The sequence below is a fragment of the Sus scrofa genome, chromosome 13, assembly GCF_054392235.1.
Source record: "Sus scrofa isolate SSC_HxYL_T2T_F1_AM1 chromosome 13, Sscrofa_HxYL_maternal_Yorkshire_Landrace_v2.0, whole genome shotgun sequence".
NCBI lineage: Eukaryota > Metazoa > Chordata > Mammalia > Artiodactyla > Suidae > Sus > Sus scrofa.
In genome coordinates this window covers 215,415,595-215,440,876 of record NC_139395.1, presented here as the reverse complement: position 1 = coordinate 215,440,876, position 25,282 = coordinate 215,415,595, and the positions used below count along the sequence as shown (strand labels likewise).

The 25,282-nt window shown below is 48.9% G+C and overlaps 1 protein-coding gene across 3 annotated transcripts; it reads right to left on the bottom strand.

Annotated features, from left to right (window-relative positions):
• Positions 1-254: 254 nt before the first annotated feature.
• On the bottom strand, positions 255-25,282 carry CHAF1B (chromatin assembly factor 1 subunit B). 3 transcript variants are annotated; one of them, XM_013982578.3, is made up of 14 exons: positions 25,236-25,282; positions 24,366-24,560; positions 23,516-23,648; positions 21,122-21,239; positions 20,654-20,757; positions 17,491-17,587; positions 15,201-15,285; positions 12,541-12,634; positions 8,309-8,378; positions 8,122-8,213; positions 4,944-5,091; positions 3,488-3,913; positions 1,446-1,540; positions 255-963 (listed from the first exon to the last, which is right to left on the bottom strand). In XM_013982578.3, the coding sequence occupies exons 2-14, from the start codon at positions 24,489-24,491 to the stop codon at positions 872-874; spliced, it is 1,680 nt and encodes a 559-aa protein (XP_013838032.3). In that variant the 5' UTR covers positions 24,492-24,560; positions 25,236-25,282; the 3' UTR covers positions 255-871. The 3 variants fall into 3 exon arrangements, with proteins under 3 accessions (XP_013838032.3, XP_084848189.1, XP_084848190.1); XM_084992063.1 differs by lacking the exons at positions 20,654-20,757; positions 21,122-21,239; positions 23,516-23,648; positions 24,366-24,560; positions 25,236-25,282 and adding an exon at positions 18,397-18,635 and having other exon boundaries at positions 17,491-18,192; XM_084992064.1 differs by lacking the exons at positions 12,541-12,634; positions 15,201-15,285; positions 17,491-17,587; ... (3 more) ...; positions 24,366-24,560; positions 25,236-25,282 and adding an exon at positions 11,843-12,117.

Below are 25,282 nucleotides of genomic sequence, written 5' to 3'. Positions count from 1 at the left end.
AACCTAGGAGTTCCCTTGGGGTGCAGCGGGTTAAGGACCTGGTGTTGTCACTGCAGCAGCCCAGGTCACTGCTGTGGCATGGGTTGGATCCCTGGTCCAGGAACTTCCACATGCCACAGGTGCAGCCAAAAAAAAAAAAAAAATTGTTAACCTGTGTGGATACCAAATTGTATATAAAGTAAAATCTCAACTTTCCCCACAACACAGTAAATAACACAACAACAAAATAAATAAAATAAAATAATACAACAAAATAAATAAAATAAAAACTTTAAGAAGGAAATACACCAAAACATGACCAAGGGTTCCTTCTGGTGGTGAGACGATGGGTGACTCCACGTCCAATCCCTTTTTCCTATTTCCCTCTAGTTTACTAACTTTCCAGAACGAGCACTGTTACCTTTAAAATCTGAACGCAATTCACAATCTTCCAAATGATCAACTACGTAGAAGCTAAGTTGATCTAATAACCAAACCCACTAACACTCAACAGAATAAACCTTCCCTAATTCCATGTCCTCTAATTGCAGCTGTAGGAGCCGCCCGCGGCGTCTGTGCTTTCATCTACGCAGTCCACGGGGGGCTACTGACTTTTACACCAGGTAACGCTGAACTGCTCCAGTCTCTGAAACTCGTCAAAGAGAGACAGTCTATTAAAACGTCCACATGTCTGAGGTAAAAATGTAAATACAAGAGCAAACATCTTTCTGGAGATTGGTCCTGAATCTTCTGCTAAAGAAATGAATTTGCGAGTGTCCGTCTGGCTCCGTCTGAGGCCGCTGGTCCCAGGTGTCGTCCGCCTCGCCCCTCCACCCCGCTGGGCTCACGGGGTCCCCAGACCTGGCAGCCTTCAGGCACCAGCCAGGGCTCATCAAGGGTCCAGGCCTTGGGGGCCTTCCTTGGGCTCACTGAGTCTGGGCCGCTTCAGCTCCAGAGGGCTGCCCTGCGGGTCCCCAGGCACCTCTGAAACGGGATCAGATGCATGGTTGGCAGGTGAGGGAAGACTTCAGGTTAAGAGCAGACATTTACAAGATCAATTTCATGTCCAGACCAGGAAGTGAACTGCCTGGCCAGGGCCTTTCTGGATCGAAGGGGAAGAGCTATACCAGAGGTTCTCAACCAGAGACGACTGTGCTTCCGAGGGACAGTGGGCAGTGTCACTGTAGAATGCCATGAGTTGGAGAGGGGAGAGGTACCGGCATCCACAGGACAGCCCACAGGGCCCCAGCACCAGGGTCGCAAACCCAGCTCCACACCACCCCTGCAGCCACCGCAGGCCTGGCAGTGAGCACTTCCGGGGAGGGGTCTCCCTGCTGAGAACACATGGGCAGCCAGAGAGTTTAGACAACAGGTAAACTTGAACTGACCTAAAGTTAGGCGGTGCTGATTTCCAAAGGAGGAGACAGTCTCTCTAGTTAAAGTAAACAAGTAACAGTATCACTTACCTGATTGGATTTCCTCTGTGGAAGGGCTGGATGCTAGAGGGGTTGGTATAGAATTCGGCGGGCTGTCTGTCTTTAGGGGTATTAAGTTTATTCTCCTTGATTAAAAAGAGAAGTAGAAGGTCATTAGCATATTGGGGAATTTTTTTTTTTTTTTTTTCTTGCAGCGTGTCGCAGCTTGATGTGGGATCAAAGTTCCCAGACCAGGGATTGAACCTGGGCCACAGTGGTGAAAGCACTGAATCCTAACCACTATGCCACCAGGGAACTCCCTCATCATATCAAAATGGAAGGTCATCAGTATCATTAGCATCACTGTGTAAGATACCAAATTTCAACACCACTCAAAGCAAATATTTAAAATTTACAGCTGACCATATCATGCCAGGCATTGAATATAATGTTGATGTGCCCCTTACTAAGGATCTTGTACTAAGTTAAACCATCACATACATTAAGTCAACTTAAAACTTAACCAATCATCTAAAAGTTTCAAAACCTGTGTTTTGTTAATCACCCCGTGACATGCTGAACACTCTGCTCGATGCTTCATATATAAGCCTGTCAGTTTCCACGATGGAAAAAGCTCCGAAACATAGACGGTTCTTTTTAAAAATCTAGGGTCTTGGTTCTCGATAACTATTTTTTAAAATTGTAAGTGCAAGAAATTAAGGGAAAAACTTTAATACCAAAAATATTTCAAAGAACCTTTTCCCGCTACCTCCCCTCACCTAAAAAATAGAAAAAAAAAAAAAAAAAAAAAAAAAACATTGCTCATCAAAGAGTCAAGGGAGTTCCCGTTGTGGCTCAACAGGTTACAAACCTGACTAGTATCCATGAGGATGCAGGTTCAATCCCTGGCCTCTATTAGTAGGTTAAGGATCCAGTGTTGCTGCGGCTGTGGTGTAGGCTGGTAGCTGCAGCTCCGATTTGACCCCTAGCCTGGGAACTTCCATATGCTACAGGGGTGGCCCTAAAAAGCAAAAGAAAGAGCCAAGCCTGGCACCTAACCCACATCATGGATCTGCCAGTGGAGTCTCGTGAACACGGCAGAGCATGAGAGGCACGTGACACTTTCTTCATCTGTCACCCCCACCCTTCCTGCTGCAGCCCCTCCCAGCCGCCTCCCAGTGGGGTGCATATGGAAGGCTAGGCGGTGGGGGGACGGGGAGAAGGCAGTATACCGTCAGAGGTTTGCGGTAAGGAAACCTGGAGGCTAACCGCTGCCTGATGACGGGACCGTGCCGAGCAGGTCTGTCTGCAGTGGCCTCAGGGACGTTTACCAGCCAGACGGACGTGGCCAGGGAAGAAAACAACTAACTGTGCATCACCTGGAGGCCATCCAGACCAGACGTACCGTTTCCAGAGCCATCTGCCAGACGCCCATCTGTTTTGGAGCTTTCTGTCGTGGAAACCACGTCTGACAGGCTTATATATGAAGCATCGAGCAGTGTTTAACATGTCATGGTGATTAACATGACCCGGGAAGCTGCTCCTTTGACTTCCTACCTGTGCCCGGTGCCCGCTGCTGTTCTGGGCAGGAGAACGTGGGTAAAGAGTGGGACCCACTTCCTGTCTCTCGGGGCCTGTACTCTACCAGGGCGACAGCAGTGTAAATCACACACCTGCTACTGAAAGTGATGTGACAGAGAAAAGGGCTGAAGGGACATCCAAATGGGTTCTCCAGGAGGACCCTAGTGTCACCCAGGGGCACAGGTGTCCAGGGCATCCCTGGAGGACAAGGGCACAGAGGCCTCCAAGGACAGCGGTGCTCTGGGAACCCAGCTGGAGAGTAAGGCCCATGGGACGGAGGAGAGCGAGGGGCAACCGTGCGGGACCCAGGACGGCGGGTGACCACAGAGCCGAGCACAGGAGCCTGGACCTCATCTGACAGGGAGGAGACGAGACCCAACAGAGGTCTGCCGGCAAGGAGGTGGCCCTCTCAGACCTGCCTCTCTGCACTCTCACCTACTGAAGGGTGGGGCTTTCAGTGGGTACTGTATTTCAACTGCAGGGACAATGTCTTTTTCCGCCGCAGTCCTCACCGGGGTGTTGACTTGCTCCAGGCCTGCAGCGTGTTCAGAGTGACCCTCCGGGGCGGGTGGCCTTTCACGTTCTGACTGCTGGCCTGCAGGGTCTTCTCCTCTGAGGGTGCTGCCCAGAAGCCTCTGGCGGCAGGGGTGGCCGCAGGGGTGTCCTTGGCTGCTGCAGGGGCCAGAGACTGCTTCCCTGGAGGGGGGGTTGCAGAGGGGCTGCTGGGGTCCTGGGCCCTGCTGGTGGGTGTCCCTTCTACCAGCCTGGGGCCTGGCAAAGACTGGGTCTGACTCTTGGTTTTCTTCGCTGTATCAGGCGTTCTCACGCTCAGAACCGGTTTCTCTTTCAAGGGTATTCCAAGCTCATCCTTCTCAAACGTCACGAAGGAACAGTAACCATCCGTGGAGGAAATGGCCAGGAAGGCCCCGTCGCTGGACCTTTGTTCCAAAACAGGAGCGAAAGTGAGCAGTTTTACCAAATCTCTGGGCTGTTCTTAGCGCTCTCACTACAGTGAGGAAGGGAAGTTCAAGCAAGATCACGAGCCTTGTTTGAAAGTAAAGTCAACGGAAAAATGACTGGAAACGTTCAGCGTGAGCTCCTTCCTCACACCCTGTCCCTGCCCAGCCCTCCTCAGGGACCCGGCATCTCTGCAGCAGCATCAAGTTCACCAAATGCAGGTGAAATGGCCTTTTTTCTTTTTTTCCCATGATAAAAAGAAAATCAGAGTTCCCAAGAGCCAGAAATAGATGATGGGGTCCAAGCAGGCACTGGAGGCTGAACCAGGGAGCCCGAGGGTGCTGAGGACCCAGGCAGAAAGGCAGGGGCAAAGAGACCCCTCAGGACAAGCACAGTTCTGGTCTGTGCAGCAGGGGCCCGGCAGTGGGGGGGTTCCTCCCGGAGGGCCTGGCCAAGTCCCCAAAGGACCAGCGAGCCCAAAGAGCCTCCTCTTACATATATATATATTTTTTGTTTTTTAGGGCCTCACCAGCGGCATATGGAGGTTCCCAGGCTAGGGGTCGAATTGGAGCTGTAGCTGCCAGCCTACACCAGCCTCAGCAAGTCAGGATCTGAGCTGCATCTTCAACCTACACCACAGCTCACAGCAACGCCAGATCCTTAACCCACTGAGCGAGACCAGGGACTGAACCTGCGTCTTCATGGATGCTAGTTGGGTTCGTTAACCCCTGAGGCATGATGGGAACTCCACCTCCTCTTGTTTTATGAGACCTGGATGAACCCCACGGCCATCCGCCTGGCATCAACACCCACTGTGGTTACAACGGGTAGCAGTACTGTATCAAGTCAGCAACGGATTTCCTTTTAATGCCGATTCCTTTTAAAGGAAAGACTAGTAAATATGGACCAAAAGAGCCAGCTGTAGGATAAAATGCTCCCTGACCTGGGGGGCTACTCCAGGGGAACAGACACTGTTCCCTGCCATCCACCTTCACTCTCCCAGCCACTCACCAGGAAATGTCGCTCAGGGTGTGGTAATGTATGTTAGACACATAGCCAAACGGGAACAGCTGCTGGGTGTCATACAGAAGCACGGAGTCTTCGGAAGCCACAGCAAACACCAAGCGGTACGGCAGGCTCACCAGCTCCACGCTGGGCTCTGCCGAGGGGCCAAAACAGGGACAGAGGGTCAAACAAGCAAAAGCCAAGTTCCCAAAGAAAACAACAAATTTCTCGCCCAAAGCCCTCTCCCTGGGAACAGAAGTGACACGATTTTACTCGAGACTAGTTTGCTAGATGCCTTACAGAAGAATTCAGCTCTATTATTTTATATATGAGTGTATGAATCCAGAATAATTGGAATCCCACCATGGCTCAGCAGTAACAAACCCGTCTAGTATCCTTGAGGATGTGGGTTCAATCCCTGGCCTCGCTCAGTGGGTTAAGGATCCGGCGTTGCCGTGAGCTGTGTGTAGGTCACAGACCTGGCTTGGATTATGTGCTGCTGTGACTGTGGTATAGGCTGCCAGCTACAGCTCTGATTCAACCCCTAGCCTGGGAACTTCCATATGCCACGGGTGCAGCCCTAAAAAGACAAAAAAATAATAAAATAAGAAGAATCACACATGAACCAATGAGGACAGTGTGTTATGACTCCAAGACTCAAGGGCACCTGAGGTCCAAAAGGAAGAGAAGAAAAAGATGTGCGACCCTTCAGGGTCACTGCCTGATAAGGAAAAATCAAGGTCACATAGAAACATTTTATCAAGTGATTTTTTGTTTTTCTTTTTACCCCTTTTTAGGTCTGCACTTGTGGCATATGAAGTTCCCAGGCTAGGGGTCAAATTGAAGCTACCGTTGCCAGCCTATGCCACAGCCATAGCAACACTGGATCCTTAACCCACAGAGCGAGGCCAGGGATCAGACCCTCATCCTCATGGACACTAGTCGGGTTCATAATCCACGGAGCCACAATGGGAACTCCAAGTGATGTTTTAATGTTGTCAGGTTAATTACAAACATTCACGTAAGGGATAGAAACTTCAAAGCAGCTTTTGTGTTTTCTGATTTACCCTTTGGCTAAATACCAGGCAAAATGTATGAAACCAGGGTTTTTAAGCCACTGTCCCCCAGACAATCAACAGCGGCAATCCCTGAGAGATGGGAAGCAAGAGCGGTGAGCCTACATCACCTCCGCTTACTGCCTAGAGTTCCCAGGCCCAGCAAAGGTGGAGGGAAAGCAGGGGGCGAGAGGCAGACGCCCTGAGCCAGGAGGCCAGGAGGCCAAGGCAGCCGGAGCCAGGGAGAAGGAGGAGAGATGGAGCTACAGGGGCCCTGAGTCTTCAGCTGAGCTGCCCAGTGCTCCCGTGTGAGGAGAGGACCTGGGGCCAAGCTGACCAGCGCACAGGCATAAGGAAAGGAGCTGGGGTAGGGCTGATCAGTGCACACGCACAAGGCTGGACAACTACAGCGAAGAAAGAACAATCTCGGAGTTCCCGTCGTGGCGCAGTGGTTAATGAATCCGACTAGGAACCATGAGGTTGCGAGTTCGGTCTCTGCCCTTGCTCAGTGGGTTAACGATCCGGCGTTGCCGTGAGCTGTGGTGTAGGTTGCAGACGCGGCTCGGATCCCGCGTTGCTGTGGCTCTGGCGTAGGCCGGTGGCTACAGCTCCGATTCGACCCCTAGCCTGGGAACCTCCATATGCCGTGGGAGCGGCCCAAAGAAATAGCAAAAAGACCAAAAAAGAAAAAAAAAGAAAGAACCATCTCTGGAGCTCACCCAAGGCCAGAAACGGCACCTATACCCACCAGCCCAAGCGGAAAGGCTTCCACCTCACGGGCATCACCTCGGGCCCTCCTGGGGCTCTGCCTCAGTAGTGGAGCGGTCTAGGGCTGACCGAATGCACCTGAGATCCTGCATGATAAAGCCTAATGGCAGGACCCCTAGGGGGCAAAACGTTTCCCAGCCACTTCACTGCATCCCAGAATAAAGCTCTAGAATATTTATAAGAATGAAAATGTCGTCAGCATCCACTGAGATAAAATCCACAGCATCTAGCATCTAATAAAAAACTACTAGGTATGCAAAGAAGCAGAAAAATATGACCCACGAGGAGAAAAAAAATCAAACCCAAACCGTTACACAAAGCCATTAAAAGAATCATAAAAACTGCATTCTGTGTGTTTAACAAGCAAAAGGAAAGATGGAAGATGTTAAGGAGAGATGAACACTACACGGCCACAGCTAGAAAATTTGCAGGATGGCACCACGAGCAGATGGCACAGAAGATTAGTGAATTCAAAATACAGCTGTAGAGTTCCCTTGTGGCACAGTGGGTTAAGGATCATGGCTCAGGTCACTGCGGTGGTGCGGGTTCGATGCCTGGCCTGGGAACGTCCATGTCCCATTTCTTTTTGGGTGCAAACAACAAAATTCAGCTGTAGCGACTCCCCAAAATAAGATACCGAGAGGAAAAAAACAAGTAAACAGAGCATCAGAAAAGCTGTGGGTAACTTCAAACAGCCTAATACCTGTGTAGCTGGAGGCCCTGAAGAAGATGAGAGAGAGGATGACAGAAAAATATTTGAAGAAATAACTGCCAATTGGCACAACATTGTAAACCAAACTACATTTTATTTATTTATTTATGTATTTATTTATTTTTGTCTTTCCTAGAGCCACACCCGCAGCAGATGGAGGTTCCCAGGCTAGGGGTCCAATCGGAGCTGTAGCCACTGGCCTACGCCAGAGCCACAGCAACTCGGGATCCGAGCCACGTCTGTGACCTGCACCACAGCTCACGGCAACGCCAGATCCTTAACCCACTGTGCGAGGCCATGGATCGAAGCCACAACCTCATGGTACCTAGTTGGATTGTTAACCACTGAACCATGACGGGAATTCCCTCAACATTTTAATTAAAAAATTTTTAAAAAGAAATAACTGCTGAAGTTCTCCCCAATTTGATGAAATCTATAAACTCGTAGATCTAAGAAGTTCAATGAACCTCAAGCGCAAAAGCAACATGAGGAAAACTGCAGCAAGGCACATGGTAATCAGACTGCTTAAAGCCACCGATAAAAAGTTCAAAGCAGGGAGTTCCTGTGAACCACATACGGGATCACCTCTCCCCACCCCACTGGTGACCTGACTCTGAGAGCAGGACACCACCCTGCGGCTCCAGCATACCTGCTTCCACCGCCGGCCTCAGCGCAAAGTAGACGGGGCAGCAGCGGACAGCGAGGGTCGCCTTCCCGGGACATGGGAGGTGGGCGATGGGCCTAGAAGAGGAATCGTGCTTTTGGTAAAAGGCACCGTCGATCAACAGAAGCAAAAAGAAAGGATAAACATTGCAAATGCGGCTTCGGTTGCGTACCTTTTCAGATTTTTCCTGGAGAAAACATAAGTTGTATTCGTTACATTTTCACCAGATTCCACACATCCAGCTGGGGAAGCAGGAAGAGGAAGGCAAGGCCATGTGTTATTAAACGGTCGACCAGCAGAGACTCAAAGCATCCAGTTCCGGTTTGTAAAATATTTTCCCCGAGAGATTATTCCCTGGACAATGTTTTTGTGACTGAGGACAAAGGCAAATGTTCCATCACCGTCTGGGCTCAGCCCTTTACTCTGGTTCTACCCCTTGAAACCTCCCCTGAGGGCGCAGCCACCCAGCAGCCGCTTCCAGGCCTGGGCAGGAAGAACATGCAGCAGGGAGCCTGAGCCCCAGAAGCCCTCTGCCTGGGAATCCAACTCCTGCTGCTGAAGGCTGGGATCAGACCCCCGGACGCCTCCTGGATTCTGACCTCAGTTGCGCCCCAAGTCTGAGACTCGGGCCTTTTCCCATCTGCCTGATGGAGCCCGCAGGCTGCCAGGAGACCAGCCCTCTGCTGACGGCTCCAGGAGGGGTGGGGGTGGGGCTCCCGCATCTGAGAGCTCTTGTACATTCACCGCAGGCTGTACTCAAAACCCGGTCAGGCCTGATCGGAGAATGACCGTCACACACAGTTGCTCTTGGGAAAGTCTCCCTGTTTTATGTTAACGCTTCCTGATACACAGACACACACACACAATCTTTCACGGGACCATTTCATGCCTCCTGGGTGGGCAGGAGATAGTGCCAGTAGTCTTGCCACCCTCTCCCCATCTCACCCCATCCTTCCACCCACATATAATCCACTTTAACAAACCATTGGCTCATTTCTATATTTCCTACCTGCTCACATAACTGTTACCACCGGTTACAACTGAATTGCATATATAATCATAGGGTGCTTTTAAATCTGTCTTACAAAATGGGGTATCATTTACACTTTGGCTCATTTCGCTTTTTCCAGTCAACTACCCACGAAAGTTAACCTACATGAACAGATGCAATCTTTCTTTAGTGGCTGCCTTATTCACTGGCATGAAAATACTGCAATTCAGTCACCCATGCTGTTAATGAGTTTTGTGTGTTTTGGTTTTTATAACTAGGAACTATGCTCACAAGAAACATCCTTGGGCATATATACTGTTATGTACCATGTTTTCATTTCTTAAGGGAAAGGGGCAGACTGGCTGAAGAGTACATGCCCGTAGCAGTTGCCAGACTACTTTCCAAAAGGCCGTAACAATCCACGGTCCTTCCAGCAATACCCATGCCCTGCAGACCTGTCAGACACAGTTTTTACTTTTTTCAGTCTGAAATGAATCAAGTAATTGTCATCCCTTAACTTGTATCTCCTTGATGATTACTGGGTCTCCAAACATTTTCCTGTGTGTGCTGATTTGCATGTAGACTGATTCTTCTACAAACTGCCTTTTTGTTTTGATTTTGTCTTTTTAGCGCCACACCTGCGGCATATAGAGGTTCCCAGGCTAGGGGTCGAGTCGTAGCGGCAGCTGCCGGCCCACACCACAGCCACAGCCAGAGCAACTTGGACTCTGAGCTGCGTCTGCGACCTACACCACAGCTCACTGGCAACGCCGGATCCTTAACCCACTGAGAGAGGCCAGGGATCGAACCCACAACCTCATGGATGCTACTGAGGTTCGTTTCCACTGAGCCACAAAGGGAACTCCCAAAGTGCCTTTTTGTAATTTTCACTTTTTTCTTCAGTTTTCCCTTTTTCTGTTCTTCTGGCCAATTTGGAAGAGCCATTGTCTATGATATCTATTCGAGTCCTCTTTCCAGTTCCATCACATGGGTACCAATTTTGCTCACTCTTACTTTCTGCCCTACAAAAGCTCTACATTCAAATACAGCAAACAGGTCTATCAGTTAAGAGCCTCTGGGTTTCCAGTCTTGGTTTGGTATTACCCATTCCTAGACTGTCCTCCTCCATTTTCCTGCAAGAGTTTTACATTTATCCCTTTTATATGTGAGTCCCCAATTCGCCTGAGATTTACGTTTATATGTAAGCTAGGTGTCCAATTTAGTTTTCTTCCAGAGAGCTGGACGTTTCAGTGCCGTTCACTCAATAATCTACTCTTCCCACCCAGGTCACTATGAAATTCCCTTTTATCCCAGGATCTATTTCTGGATTCGGTTCTGGTCCCTACTCTACGAGTTCATCCTATCCCAATACCATATTGATTTGACAATAGTAGCACTATAGTATCTCTGACATCTAGATAAGCAAACGCATGCTCAAGGATTATCTTTTTTTTTTTTGCTTTTTAGGGCCGCACTCTCGGCATATGGAGGTTCCCAGGCTAGGGGTCAAATTGGAGCTGTGGCTGCTGGCCCACGCCACAGCCACAGCAACACAGGATCTAGCCACACCTGCAACCCACACCACAGTTCACGGCAATGCTGGATCCTTAACCCAGTGAGCGAGGCCAGGGATCGAACCCACAACCTCATGGCTCCTTAGTCAGATTTGTTTCCACTGTGCCACAATGGGAACTCCTTATTTTTCATATTTTTTTTTTACTATTATTTACGTTTACTCCCCTAAACAAATCCAAGATGTCATCCCTTTAAAAAACCAAAAACCTTGTATGGGATCCAATTAGAATGTTAATTTTTAGAACCTGAAATTTCTCTCCACTTGTTTAGAACTTGTTTTATAACCATTAATAAGGCCTTCTAGGCTTCTTCATAAAGGCTTTGTGCCTTTCTTATTAAATTTTTTGCCTATTCATTCCCATGTTATTCTGGGTTTTACACTATTATGATGGAGTAACTGTCCCTTTTACATTTCTAAGTACTTATTCTAGTGCAGAAGACATAGACTTTATGTATTTTACAATATCTAGCCACCTTATTAATTTTTTAATCTCTTGGATTTTCTAGAAATACAACCCTATCCCAAAGTTTTATCTCTTCTTTTCCAATCTCTGCAATTTCATTTCCTGAATTTATTAGCACCACCAAGAATGGTAACAGCAGATACCTATCTCGTACCCGGTTTTTTTTTTTTTTTCCACTTTTTAGGGCTGAACCCGAGGCATATGGAAGTTCTCAGGCGAGGCATCAATTCAAAGCTTCAGCTGCCAGCCTACACCACAGCCACAGCAACACAGGATCCAAGCCGCATCTGTAACCTACACTCCAGCTCACAGCAATGCCAGATCCTTAACTCACTGAGCGAGGCCAGGGATTGAACCTGCGGCCTCATGGATGCTAGTCGGATTCATTTCTGCTGCACCACAATGGGAACTCCTGGTACCTGATTTTAACTGAAAATATCTTTAGACCTGCCATTTAGGAAAGGTTTGTTACCGAGTTTAGTAAATAACTTTTAATATACTTAAGCAACTACTTATTCTTGGTTCTGCCCCCCGCCGCCCCCTGCCAAGCCAAGGTCATTCCCACACGTTCTCCAATCTCTTTTAAAAACTTAACTCACACATACACATGTATGATTCACACACTCTTGGGGGCCTCCCCTGCCCACCTGGCTGGGACACTTGGTGACAAACTGACCTGTGCCCTCCCGTTTGGCCAAGCCTTGGATCATGCATGGATTTGCACACAGGATGTAGCCCAGTCATGGCGAGCAGCGGACTTTCTCTGGGACCACATGGGCAACAGCGCTGCCCTGGCTGATCCTGCTGGGCACAAGCTCTCGCCTTCTGCGGACAATGAGCCTGACTGTCCTCTGATTCCACTCGCCTGTCACACTCGACCATTGCACTCCCACAAGTTATTCCAACCAGCCTGCCTGTGTCTAGACCCTGTCACAACAGGCTGCTTCATTACTGAGGAGAATAAAAACAATAAGGCACTTTATCATTAGTTTTAGAACAATGATCTCCAAATGCATGTCTAGAGAAAAGATATTCATTACAATTTTGTTCAGGTTGAATTTATCTAAGAGAATTTATACATATCACTCTAGTCTAGTGGCTCCCAAATTTGTCTGCACATTAAAATCACTGGAAATCTTTTTAAAATTCCCCAACCCAGGCCATACTCCAAACCAATTAAAACACTAACTCTGGAAGTAGGACACAGGTGCCAGTATTTTCTCAAGCTGCCTGGAGGTTTCAACGTATGGATAAACTGGGGACCAATGCTTCAATCAGAATTTGCTGAGCTGAAAAGAACATCACAAACTCAGGAGCAGAGACGTCACCACTGATGCCATCGTGCCCTTAAATCAAACGCTTTGTTAGACACACCTGGCGTGAGGAGCAAAGATCCATCCGGAGTGAAACTAAGTCTGCGGAAGAAGGACTTCATGCTGTCATCATGGAACATCCGGTAACTTCTTGCCTGCGGCAGAGTCGAAACATTATTCCACATCTTCGCGTTCACAATAAAGGCTTACCAATTCCTATATTTTCTTTACATGTGGCCATTTATTACTGACAAAATAATAAGGGAAACCGAAATAGATTACAATCAAATAATCAGACAAGACTGAAAGATTAATTACTCGTGAACGCATGGCCCATTTTTGGTAAGGACCGCCATGTGTGTTGATGTCTATGCGTCTGTGTGGTTCTACAACTATTAAACAAACCTCTGTAGGAACACAGCCCACACTGTCAACAGTGGTTTGTCTGGAGAATGAGACCAGGGGAAATGCAGAAGATGAGAAGGAGCCCTTTGCTCGTTATCCGTGTGTATATATTTAGAAGAGCCTTGGAGTTCCTGTCGTGGGTCAGTGGTTAACGAATCTGACTAGGAACCATGAGGTTGCGGGTTCAATCCCTGGCCTTGCTCAGTGGGTTGAGGATCCGGTGTTGCCGTGAGCTGTGGTGTGGGTTGCAGACGTGGCTCGGATCCTGCATTGCTGTGGCTCTGGTGTAGGCCGGTGGCTACAGCTCTGATTCGACCCCTGGCCTGGGAACCTCCATATGCTGCAGGAGCAGCCCAAGAAATGGCAAAAAGACAAAAAGACAAAAAAAAAAAGAAAAAAAAAAGAGCCAACTGAATGAACTCTTTTTTTTTTTTTTTTTTTTTTTGGTCCTTTTTAGGGTCGCACCTACGGCATACGGAGGTTCCCAGGCTAGGGGTCTCATCGGAGCTGTAGTCACCAGCCCTCTGCCAGAGCCACAGCAACGCGGGATCCAAGCTGTGTCTGTGACCTACACCACAGCTCATGGCAACACAACATCCATAACCCACTGAGCAAGGCCAGGGATCGAACCCGCAACCTCATGGTTCGTAGCGGATTTGTTAACCACTGCGCCACAACGGGAACTCCTGAATGAACTCTTTTTAAAAAGAAAATAGTAACCTGATCATCTTTTCAAATAACATTTCTCCAACACCTATGTGGAACAGCTTTTGCTGCCACACACGGACAGTTTATAAACATTAAGCATTTAATCAATCCTCAAGACCACAAGGAACCAGGCATAAGCCTCCTAACTACACGTGTCACCTCTCAGGTCAGCTAACTCACCCGCTCCCCCAGGACTGGATTTGCATCTCATCCCTGCTTTGTTCCAGGGAGCACCTTGCTCTCGTTCACCTGCGTGCCTGCCTCAGTCTCAGGTTCCTTTAGGACTAGGCTGTTTGCGTCACTTGCCAGGCCTCCCATTTTTTCCCTGTGTGTTTATTAGCATGTTTTCACTAAGCTTGTTGTGATCCGTATAGCAAAACATAATGTTGTGAATATGAAAAATATTTAGTGACTTTTTAAAAAAAGAGGCTGAGAGGTGTTAAATTTGCCCAAGGTCACGTGGCTAAGGAATGTTGAAGGCTGCATGATACCCGAGCCTGCGCCTGCATCCTTTTGAAGAGCCACAGTGAAGAAGCATATTAGTTCAGAAGCATACTGAAAATTAAAGGCTCATGGGAGTTCCCATCATGGCTCAGCGGTAAAAAACCCAACTAGTACCCATGAGGATGTGGGTTCAATCCCTAGCCTCACTCAGTGGGTTAAGGATCCGGCGTTGCCATGAGCTGCTGCGTAGGTCGCAGATGTGGCTCGGATCCCATGTTGCTGTGGCTATGGCTGTGGCTATGGCTGGCAGCTGTAGCTCCTGGCTGGGAACCTCCATATGCTGCAAGGGCAGCCCTAAAAAGACAAAAAAAAAAAAAAAAAAAAAGGAAAGAAAGAAAATTAAAGGTTCTGAGAGTTCAAGTCAGAGGTAAAGATTCCTATTTAACTGTATTTAATAGTGGTCCCTACAAAGGTCTCTGACTCTAGAATGGAAATGTCAAGACAACCTAGAAACGGTGGGTGGCGGCGGGGGGCAAGTTGCTCCAGGGGCTCATGGTTGGGGGGTGGGGAGAGACAAAGAAAACAAAGTGATGGTGAATCAGTGTTTCACTTGCCAGTTTTTTCAAAATCCTTGCTGCTCCGGGGTACCAGCCCCAGGGCTGGGTCTCTGCTGTCCGCAGCCAGAGTTCCCCAGCTACCTGGAGGAAGGTGTACTGCTGCTGCCTGACGAGCCGATGCTCGCCCCGCCTGCCTTGCTGGTGTCTAGGGCTGGGATCCCCCGGTCAGCAGTTCTTGACCCTCAATGCACCTCCAAACCCCAGAGGCCCTGCCTACTCTCGCCAAGTGAATCCCACCTCTGGGGGTGGGGCCCAGGCACCCACACTTTTAAGTGCCGCCCGGGTGACTCCTCAGTACAGCCGGGGGCTGGAAACCCCCATCCTCCACCATTGACTCCTCCCCTGGCCTCCAGATGTCCCCACTTCCATACGGGCCAGCCCGGCCCAGCACACTACCTGGGACTTGGCGGTCTGAGAGAAAGTCATGTTATAGTTTAGGTGCTGGGCCCTTGAGACCAGCGATTCAGTGGCGAGATACAGAGAAGCTCAGGACTTCCTAAATCCCAACTAAAGCACCACTAAAATGGAATCTCAAAGCATTTCATACCTCTCCTTCGGCCCCTACTCCAGACAGCATCTTTGACACATTAAAAGCCACACGTTTCTTCTGAGTGCTGTATACCCTCAGGATCCTAAATAAAGAAGAAAAGTCTGATTTATCTCTTTTTTTTTTTCTGTCTTTTTAGGGCCGAACCTGCAGCATATGGAAGTTCCCAGGCTAGGAGTTGAATCGGAGCTGTAGCCACCAGTCTACACCCCAGCCACACCAGATCCGAGCCACGACTGCAACCCACACCACAGCTCAGGGCAACGCTGGATCCTTAACCCACTGAGCGAGGCCAGGAATCAAACCCGCAACTTCACAGTTCCTAGTCGGATTCGTTTCTGCTGGGCCACAATGGGAACTCCTGATTTATCTTTTGTAGTAAATAAACTATGTTCTGCATAGAGACAACCTATTACCAAAAGTGAAGATTCCTTCAACAATTTTTGGCCTGCAGAACCATTTAACAGCGACTTTCACATTTAACCAAATGACAGAAGCAAATATTAACCAAAAAGATATCACTAATGAAGTGGGGAAATAGGTCATAATTTCTTTCTCTTTTTAGGGCCATACCCACAGCATATGGAAGTTCCCAGGCTAGGGGTCGAATTGGAGCTGTGGCCACCAGCCCACGCCACAGGGATGCCAGATCCAAGTTGCATCTGGGACCTACACCACAGCTCACAGCCTACCTATCCCTGCCCTTGCTCCTTAACCCACTGAGCAAGGCCAGGGATAGAACTGTATCCTAATGGATACTAGTCAGATTCATTTCTGCTGCGGCTTGACGGGAACTCTATGGTTTCAGTTTTCATTGAATGCTTCAATTCATCACAGGAGGTGAACTTGAGGCCTGGCCTTACATTATTTCAGGTCTTGGACATTTGGCCCAGTGGCAATCTATCTGGCTGTTGTGAAGTTTATTTTGCACAGACTAGTCTTGCCCTCAAGGATTTCCAAGAGTAAGGAAAACACCAGCAGATAAATTGATTGTTGGTAATTCCTATCATTCCTCTAGCTAATCAGACTGTTTCACTCCTGACTGCCTGAATAAAACACATACATCAGAAAATAAATGACATTTGGAATGTCACAGGAGATTCCACGAAACTAAACACTAACTCTTCCTTTGTGCTTTCAGTTCAGGGCCATCAGAGGTTAAGTTTGTTATAGTTAAAAGTAATTATGGAAATATTTACAAGGACTATTATGACTAGTGAGCGACATGCCCAGCACCTCCGATTTTTTAATTCCTAGTTCCGAGAACACAAATTATTAGTAATCACAGCAATAAGACCTCCTTTCAGAAGAGACAAAATAGGAGTTCCCTTCCTGGCTCAGCGGTTAACGAACCAGACTAGGAACCATGAGGTTGCGGGTTTGATCCCTGCCTCACTCAGTGGGTTAAGGATCTGGTGTTGCCGTGAGCTGTGATGTAGGTAATAGACACAGCTCAGATCCCAAGTTGCCATGGCTGTGGCACAGGCCACAGCTGGAGCTCCAATTCGACCCCTAGCCTGGGAACTTCCATATGCCGAGGGTATGGCCCTAAAAAGCAAAAAAAGGAGAGAGACAAAATAGCTTATGCTCATACTAATTTGAGTTGTCAAAAACTGTAGAAATAAACTCCAACCAAAGAAATGAAATGTCCAATCCAACTGCTAGGTACCTCTTCTTGCCTAAGTCATATTTATGAGATTTTTCTTTAAAAGTTGCCCATGAGGAGTTCCCGTCATGGCTCAGTGGTTAACAAATCCGACTAGGAATCACGAGGTTGCAGGTTCGATCCCTGGCCTTGCTCAGTGGATTAAGGATCCAGCATTGCCGTGAGCTGTGGTGTAGGCTGCAGATGTGGCTTGGATCCCACGTTGCTGTGTCTGTGGCGTAGGCTGGTTGCTACAGCTCCGATTCAACCGACCTCTAGCCTGGGAACTTCCATATGCCATGGAAGCGCCCCTAGAAAAGGCAAAAAGACAAAAAATAAAATGAAATAAAAAAATTTTTTTAAAAGTTGCCGATGAAATTCAAATTTAATTCAAAGCTCTTTCTGCATTCATTTGCCCATTCAATAAAGATTAAGTACTAACTTCACATAAGGCTCTTGTCTAATTAGTTCCGATTTCTTACTATGTTGTAAGAATAACAGTAAAATGAAATGCTTTGTATGAAACCAAGAACAAAAGCATTAAAGCCAGGCTCTGGTTTATACTGGATAGACTATAATAAAAATGCCTCTGAAGGAAATTTCAAGCAAACAGAGATGAAAACAACTTGCCAAACACGAACTTACCTGTCACAGCTCAGGGTGGCCACATATTGACCCAAAGGATCCCAGGTTACTCCTTGTACGTAACTTTTATGTTCATTAAAAATGGAGATCTTTTGTCCTACGAAGAAAGCACACAACATCATTAACAAGAGCTACTCAAGCACAAATGACATAAACAGTACAACTGCAGTATTATTCCTTGATGCCATTCCATCGTTCAGCAGCTGGTAAGAGACTGACAAACTCCATGTCAGCGTCTGGGGACCAAGGATGACTTCACACAGCCCGTCCCCCAGGGAGCTGACAGCTCATGGGAGGGACAGACTCTCCAGCAGGCACTCCCCCTTCGTCACAACTCGGAGGACGAGGGTCACAAAAGAGTGAGTCACAAAAGAGTGAGCTGAGTGCAGTCCTCCAGGTCAGGCAGGATGCAGGGGGCAGAGGAAGGCATTCTGAGCAACCCCCCCCCCGGGGGGGGTGTCAGCTTAGGCCTCTGGAGCAAGGACAAGCAGCCGAGACTGCTCGTGGGTGTGAGACCCTTGGGTGTGAGGAAAAGGTTCTGGGTGTTCGAGGTGATGCTCAGAGGAACGCTGATGAGCTGGAACACGACCTGCATCATAAAGACAGACTGGACTTCCTGCAGTGGCGCACTGGGTCACTAGCTGGAGCTCTAGGCGTAGGGTGCAGCTGTGCTCGGATACGTTCCTTAGCCCTGGAACTTCCCTGTGCCACAAATACGGCCATAAAAAAAATTAAAAAATAAAGATGAAACAGAGGTTTTGAAAAGAGTCCAGAATGGCTTACCAGTTAGGAGGTGACAGACCAGGTGAGAGATGAGGGCCTGAACTAGAGCAATGGGTACAGGGGTAGGAAAAGGGCTCTGGGGGAATTATTTAGAAGGTAAAACCAGAAGCACACAAAGACTACCTTAAAAGGAGGCAGTTAGCAGCCTTAGCCAGTCTTAGATTCCTGTCGTGGCTCAGTGGTTAATGAATCCGACTAGGAACCATGAGGTTGCAGGTTCGATCCCTGGCCTTCCGTGGGTGAAGGATCCGGCGTTGCCGTGAGCTGTGGTGTAGGTCGCAGATGCAGCTTGGATCCCAAGTTGCTGTGGCTCTGGTGTAGGCCGGTGGCTACAGCTCCAATTAGACCTCTAGCCTGGGAACCTCCATATGCCATGGGAGTGGCCCCAGAAAAGGCAAGACAAAAAAAAAAAAAAAAAAAAAAGAAGAAGCCTTAGCCAGTCTCTAAAAAACCAAAAACCAAATCCCTCTTCTCTGGGGCGGGGCCTGCACCACCTCACTCACTCTCCTAAGCTTCTCGCCTTCCGTTCACTCAACTCTGTACCCTGGGCTTCAGCTCCTCGACCTCCCCACCACCTGCTAAAACCGCTGGCCCCCAGGTCAGTTGCCAGGGTCCCGCTAGGGACCTTTGTGTGTAAAACACACTGCACAAATTTCTGCTAACTTTCTTCCCTGCTCCCCTTCTTGAAGATCTTTTCAGGGAGTCGGCTGAGATTAAGGTGCTGAGAGGAAGGGTGAAGAAGAGGGGTTAAGGAACACTGCGGAGGTTCGGGGGAGCTACTGGAAGAACAGGAGGGGGATCAAACCTCACGGGTGAAAGGACCCCCCATCCCCCACCCCGAGGCTGGTGAGGATGAATCTGCAGTGGCCTAATCTGCAGGGTGGCAGCTTTGTGAGCAGCTGTGCTCATCCTTGGACTAGGAAACTGTCCCTACTACACACAGATCCTGGGCTGTGGTCTGTCTTGGTGGGTCAGGTGGAAGTTAAGGGTCTCTGTTCACACAGGATCCCCCCAGGGAGCAAGTGGGAGAGAGAAAGTAAGAGAGGCCAGAAGGGCTGACAGACCAGGAAGTAGAGGGCTCTGGGGACCTGAAGGAGAAGGTTCTGGCAGGAGAGCCAGACACCTGGCTTAAGACGTCACTATCAGAGCAGGTAGATGACAGGCCTTCCAAGAGGCCCCGCTGAAGAACTGTGACTGACTGACAGGACAACTGGAGATCAAGTGAAGTTCTTTTTAAAGGGCCATCTGGAGTTCCCGTCGTGGCGCAGTGGTTAACGAATCCGACTAGGAACCATGAGGTTTCGGGTTCGGTCCCTGCCCTTGCTCAGTGGGTTAACGATCCAGCGTTGCCGTGAGCTGTGGTGTAGGTTGCAGACGCGGCTCGGATCCCGCGTTGCTGTGGCTCTGGCGTAGGCCGGTGGCTACAGCTCCGATTGGACCCCTAGCCTGGGAACCTCCATATGCCGCGGGAGCGGCCCAAGAAATAGCAACAATAACAACAACAACAACCAAAAAAAAAGACAAAAAAAAAATAAAATAAAATAAAGGGCCATCTTTCTAGCAGTTAAGGATCTGCCATTGTCAGTGACATGGCTCAGGTCACTGCTGTGGTTTGATCCCTGGGCTAGGAACTTCCTCATGCTATGAGCACTGCCAAAAAATAAAAGAGGAGAGGAAGAGGTTTAGGTGAACATGTCAAGCTCTTGAGTGCAGGACTACAGGGGGTAAAGAGCAGTTTACTGGCTTCTGGCACTTCACTGCTACTTTCCTGCTACAGTAAGCTCTCACACATCTAACTGTCCCTCTAACTTGAGGACAGGTTCTTTCAAAGCAGTGAGGTGCCCCTGGCTTTCCCGGATGTCCTAAAAATGGACCCCATCTACCCCAACATCAAGCATCCAATGCCCCACTAATTATGATGACTTGATAATCTTCCAGAGACTCCAGGTTCCATGAAGGCAAGGATCAGCCTTGTCCCTGTCCTGTCTGCACCCCCAAGCCTTGCAGCAGCACCAATAATTTACCAGTAACACCACTGCTGAGCCTCATACATTCCGACTGAGCCCTTAAAGACAAGGTGGATCTGTGGCATATAGGGCTAATTCCTAACTTGCTGAGCCAAACACCTGTTTCAGTTCGCTGAAGAAATTCTTCTGGGAGTTCCCTGGTGGCTCAATGGGTTAAGGATCTGGCACTGTCAGGGCTGTGGCTCAGGTTCCAACCCTGGTCTGAGAATTTCTCTATGCCATAGGCTCAGCCAAACAACAACAACAAAAAGCCATGCCATTTAAAAATAATAATAAAATAAAATAAAGGTTAGGTTTTTTTTAGAAACTTAGAATATTCCTCCCCCTGATAATAACAAAAACATATCAGCTACCTTTACTGACATCCCATATGATGGCCGTGTTATCCACAGAGGCAGAAGCCATCACATTTCCATCAGCTGCCCAGCAAATATCATACACGTCTTCTAAGTGGCCCCTAGAATCCAAGGAGGAAAAAGAAATTTTTGCCTCAAGGAGAGAAAAAAAATGTCGAAAATTTAAAAGCAAATTCAGGGAGCACACGTTCGACTGGAATCTTAAGACATTTCCACTGGGCTATATTAGCTTTTGCTATAATCTACTACCTTCAAGGACGCGTGTATCTTTAAAACCGATTTGAGGTTACTAAGGAAAATGTTGCAACAGAAACTAGGAAAATCCATTTTTTACCTTTTAAACGATTCTTGTGTCACTGTCTTACATAAGTAAAAGTTTTAAGTGCAATATGAAGTAAAAATGTGAATCAGCTTCATGTGCTCAGATTGTGGAGATAAATCACCCCCAGGCCCCTCTCAGGCTACCTCAGGGTTTTCACCACCGTCCAGTTCTCCTTGTTCAGCTGAGCCTCATCCTCGTCCTGAAAAGCAATCTGTTCTGGCTCCTTGTTATCATTCACCTTCCACAACAGAATGACAGCATCTGTGGAGAAAGTCAAGGAAGGATTTCTATCCTTCACGCCTGGATTTCTCGGGTATTGAACAGTATCTACGCTGTTCAGCAGACACCAGGGCCATGAGGGTTTACTTCTGAGACTGGGCAGAAAAAGCAGGTTTGCCTTCCAAACAAAAACTCCAAAATCACGAGTTCCCATCGTGGCGCAACGGAAACAAATCTGACTAGTTACTATGACGTTTCAGGTTTGATCCCTGGCCTCACTCAGTGGGTTAAGGATCCTGGCGTTGCCGTGAGCTGTGGTGAAGGTTGCAGACGCGGCTCAGACCAGGCATTGCTGTGGCCCTGGCAGAGGTCGGCAGCTACAGCTCCGATTCGACCTCTAGCCTGGGAACCTCCATATGCCGTGGAGGCAGCCCTAAAAAGAACAAGACAAAAAAAAAAAAAAACAAAAAAACAAAAAAACAAAGAACAACTCCAAAATCAAACTCTTACCAGATCAGAGCTGTACAAGGAAACCTTAAAGAGGGTCCCCACGCCAGCAAAACACCACTGCCAAGCGACTACGTTGACAAACCTACAGACACAACCTATCTATAAGTGGCTAAACGTGGAAGAACAGAGCCACCAATTCAGGGGCTGGCGAATCCCTCCCACCTGTGTAACCTACAGCTCGCTCATTACCATCTCGAGGCCTCAGTCTCCTTACCTGTAAAAAGAGGCTACTAGCCGTGTGCACACATCACAGGCCTAGTGTGAGGATTAAATGAGGTAATACGCAAGGCGCTTAGGACAGAACACCCAGCACATGCAAGCCTGTCCGTGTGTTAGCAATGAACACTGTGGCGCATCAGACACCTCGGCCTGACATCGTCAGTCATCCGAATCCCCTAATTCCCCACACATCACCTCCTGACCATGACGCAGCCGCCCCCTGAGCAATGCCCGAGGAGAATGAAGGAGCCGGTGGTATGGACACATGCGTTCTCTTTCTAAATTAACTGGAATCAGGGGAGCTCAGCTTCAATCGGCCTGACAGACAGACCCTCTCCCCATGCTGACTAAAAGCAGGCTTCTGGGCCTTCAAGGCCAAGGGACTTGTGCTGCCCTGGGCAACCCCACAGAAGACTCTGGCCAGCACCCTCCCACCCCCCATGGGGCTGCCACTCCCACCTCTCCCTCTACACACACACTGCGCATCAGGGCACCGAATGTAACCGGGTCTCTCTTCCTCCTCCTGCAAGTAGCATCTGAGATTTCTGCTTTATTTTTTAAATTTTTCTTTTCTTTAGGGCTGCACCTGCAGCATATGGAGGTTCCCAGGCTAGGGGTTTAATCAGAGCTGTAGCCACCAGCCTACACCACAGCTCACAGCAACGCGGGATTCTTAACCCACTGAGCGAGGCAAGGGATTGAACCCAACTAGTAACCTCATGGTTACTAGTCAGGTTCATTATCCACTGAGCCACGACGGGAACTCCTTTATTTTTATTATTATTATTATTATTTTTTTTTTAGTCTGCTTTATTTTTATTCTGACTTCTGGACTATTTTAGTTTTAGAGCATGACAAAAAGATTTATCAGACCTTCCCCTGTGGCTCAGCAGTAATGAATCCGAATAGTATCCCTTAGGACACGGGTTCAACCCCTGGCCTTGCTCAGTGGGTTAAGGATCCGCATTGCCTTGAGCTGTGGTGTAGGTCACAGACAGGGCTTGGGTCTGGCATTGCTATGGCTGTGGTGTAGGCCGGCAGCTACAGCTCAGATTTGAACCCTAGCCTGGAAACTTCCATATGCCATGGGTGCTGCCCTCAAAACCAAAAAAAAAAAAAAAAAAAAAAAGATTTACCTTTTCTGTATAGTTCTATGCCATTTTAAGCAGAAAATATGAATCAACTACTCCTACCAGACAAACATAATTTAGAGGGCCCTTTAGACAATACTCCCTAGGCCAATTAATGATTCATTACACAGAGACAGAATGGACCGCGATCACTTAAGGACAGTAAGCCAACAGTCCAGCAAGGCCAGGACAGTTGCCTTGGGACTCTGACAGAATGGCAGGCCCCTTCCAGCCCGGTGGGAAGAAGTGGGAAAGGGGCTACTTTCAAACGGGCCTTCTCAGTTTAAGCTGGCAGTGTTCTACCCCGTCACACTCCCCACATTATTTTGCAAAACCATTTAAATGACAGATTGAGAGGGTCAAGTGATCTCTAAAATCACAAAGTACACCTAGCGCAAATCTTGCTCTTGAATATGAGACACATGGAGATCTGAAAGAATTCTGACGCTGAATACTCACCATCCCCTCCTGATGCTAAGATTTCCCCATTTGGAGAAAAACGCACAACGTTGACAGCTTTGGTGTGGCGAGCAAGGTTGGACAGAAATTCCACAATGGCCTTTCCATCTGGTCCTTTTTCCACCTTCCAGATCTGTTGATGTGAAAACATTTGTTCCAGAGTTCCTGCCGTGGCTCAGCGGTAATGAACCCCAACTAACCTCCATCAGGATGTGGGTTCGATCCCTGGCCTCGCTCAGTGGGTTAAGGATCCAGCATTACCTTGAGCCACGTTGTAGGTCACAGACCTGGCTCAGATCCCGTGTGACTGTGGCGTAGGCTGGCAGCTGCAGCTCTGTTTCGATCCTTAGCCTGGGAACCTCCATATGCTGCAGATGTGGCCCTAAAAAGAATGAAAAAAAAAAAAAAAAAAAAAAAAAAAAACCTGTTCAGAGAAACACAGCGAGCACTCACTATACTGTGTCTACTAGACCAACACTATATTTACACTCAGAACGAAAACTGAATGTTTCTTTTGAAATGTAAAATGAAGTAGCTGCTCTCTGAAACACAACCCTGCAGTCCCACTGCCAGCCGTCCTCCCTCCCACCTCTTTCTAGGGCAAGCTGTTCCCCAAGAGGAACCTGGCTCGGGATTCTAAAATAAAGGGCATCCAGTGACATCAATCTAGGAAACGGGACCCCAGGAAGAAAGCTGCTCTTTTGCTCTCATGGTTGACTCCAGGCCCTGAGAATTTATCCCTCGCGACTAAATGATGTCTCTGTGTTTGTTGATATTAGTTATAAATAAAAGAGTGGAGAAGGCGGCCTCAGGGGTGCTTCCCCGCCCTTTCTAGCTCCGCCCCATTTACCCTGACAGTGGTGTCCACGCCCGCGGACGCCAGTCTGTGGATCCTCCCCGCGGTTCCATGCTGAAAGTCCAGGCTGTACACCGGCTCCTTGTTGTGCCAGGCGATTTCGCAAGTGATGACTTTCATCCTCCTGAGTCTTGCAGGGGCAAAATAAAATTCCTCGGGAACCGTTCTTTCTCCAAAGACGGAGGAAAGCTGAAAATCGTTGGTACAAGTTGAATATTAAAGCAGGAATGATGTACTGAAGGCTTATTATGAGCCAGGCACCCTGCCAACCATTTAAAATGCACGCTGTATTGGGAGAGGATGTTAATGTTAGCTCGCAAGTTCCACCTAAAATGGTTCGCCGAGTCTTGGCTGTTCTGCTTCTCCTCCTGCTACGGCCAGGAAAACAAAATGGAACACCCAGGCAGAGGAAATCAAGGGACCGGGCTGGCCAGGCTGCACGCCCGCCGCTGCTTAGCGTAGACTGGGGTTGGGGGGGTGGGGTGAGCAGCCCAGAGCGCCGGGGCCGGGCCGCCAGCAGGAGAGCCGGCGGCCGGGCCATCCCCGGGCAGGAGGCTGCCTAGGGTAGGGGTTGCCCAGGGGAGAGGGCCGCTCCGGGGAGGGGCTGTACAAGGAGCGGACTGAGGCCCTGGGCGAGAGGGCAGCCCCCTTCCTGCCGCTCCGGACCCGGCTCTGGGCCCGGGAAACCGAGACCTGACGTAGGCAGGGAGGAGGCCGCACCGCGCCAGGGACGCTCGCACGAACCCGGGCTTCTTGGGAGCTATCCCCGGTCCTCGCGGCGGGCCCTCGGTAAGAGCTTCTCGCCCCGCCCGGCCAGGCCCGGGAACCGCGGGGACGCGGGAGCCAGCCACGGGGACGACTTACCTGCACGGACCGAGTGAGGACCCGGCGCCGCCAGCTCCCGCCGCCTC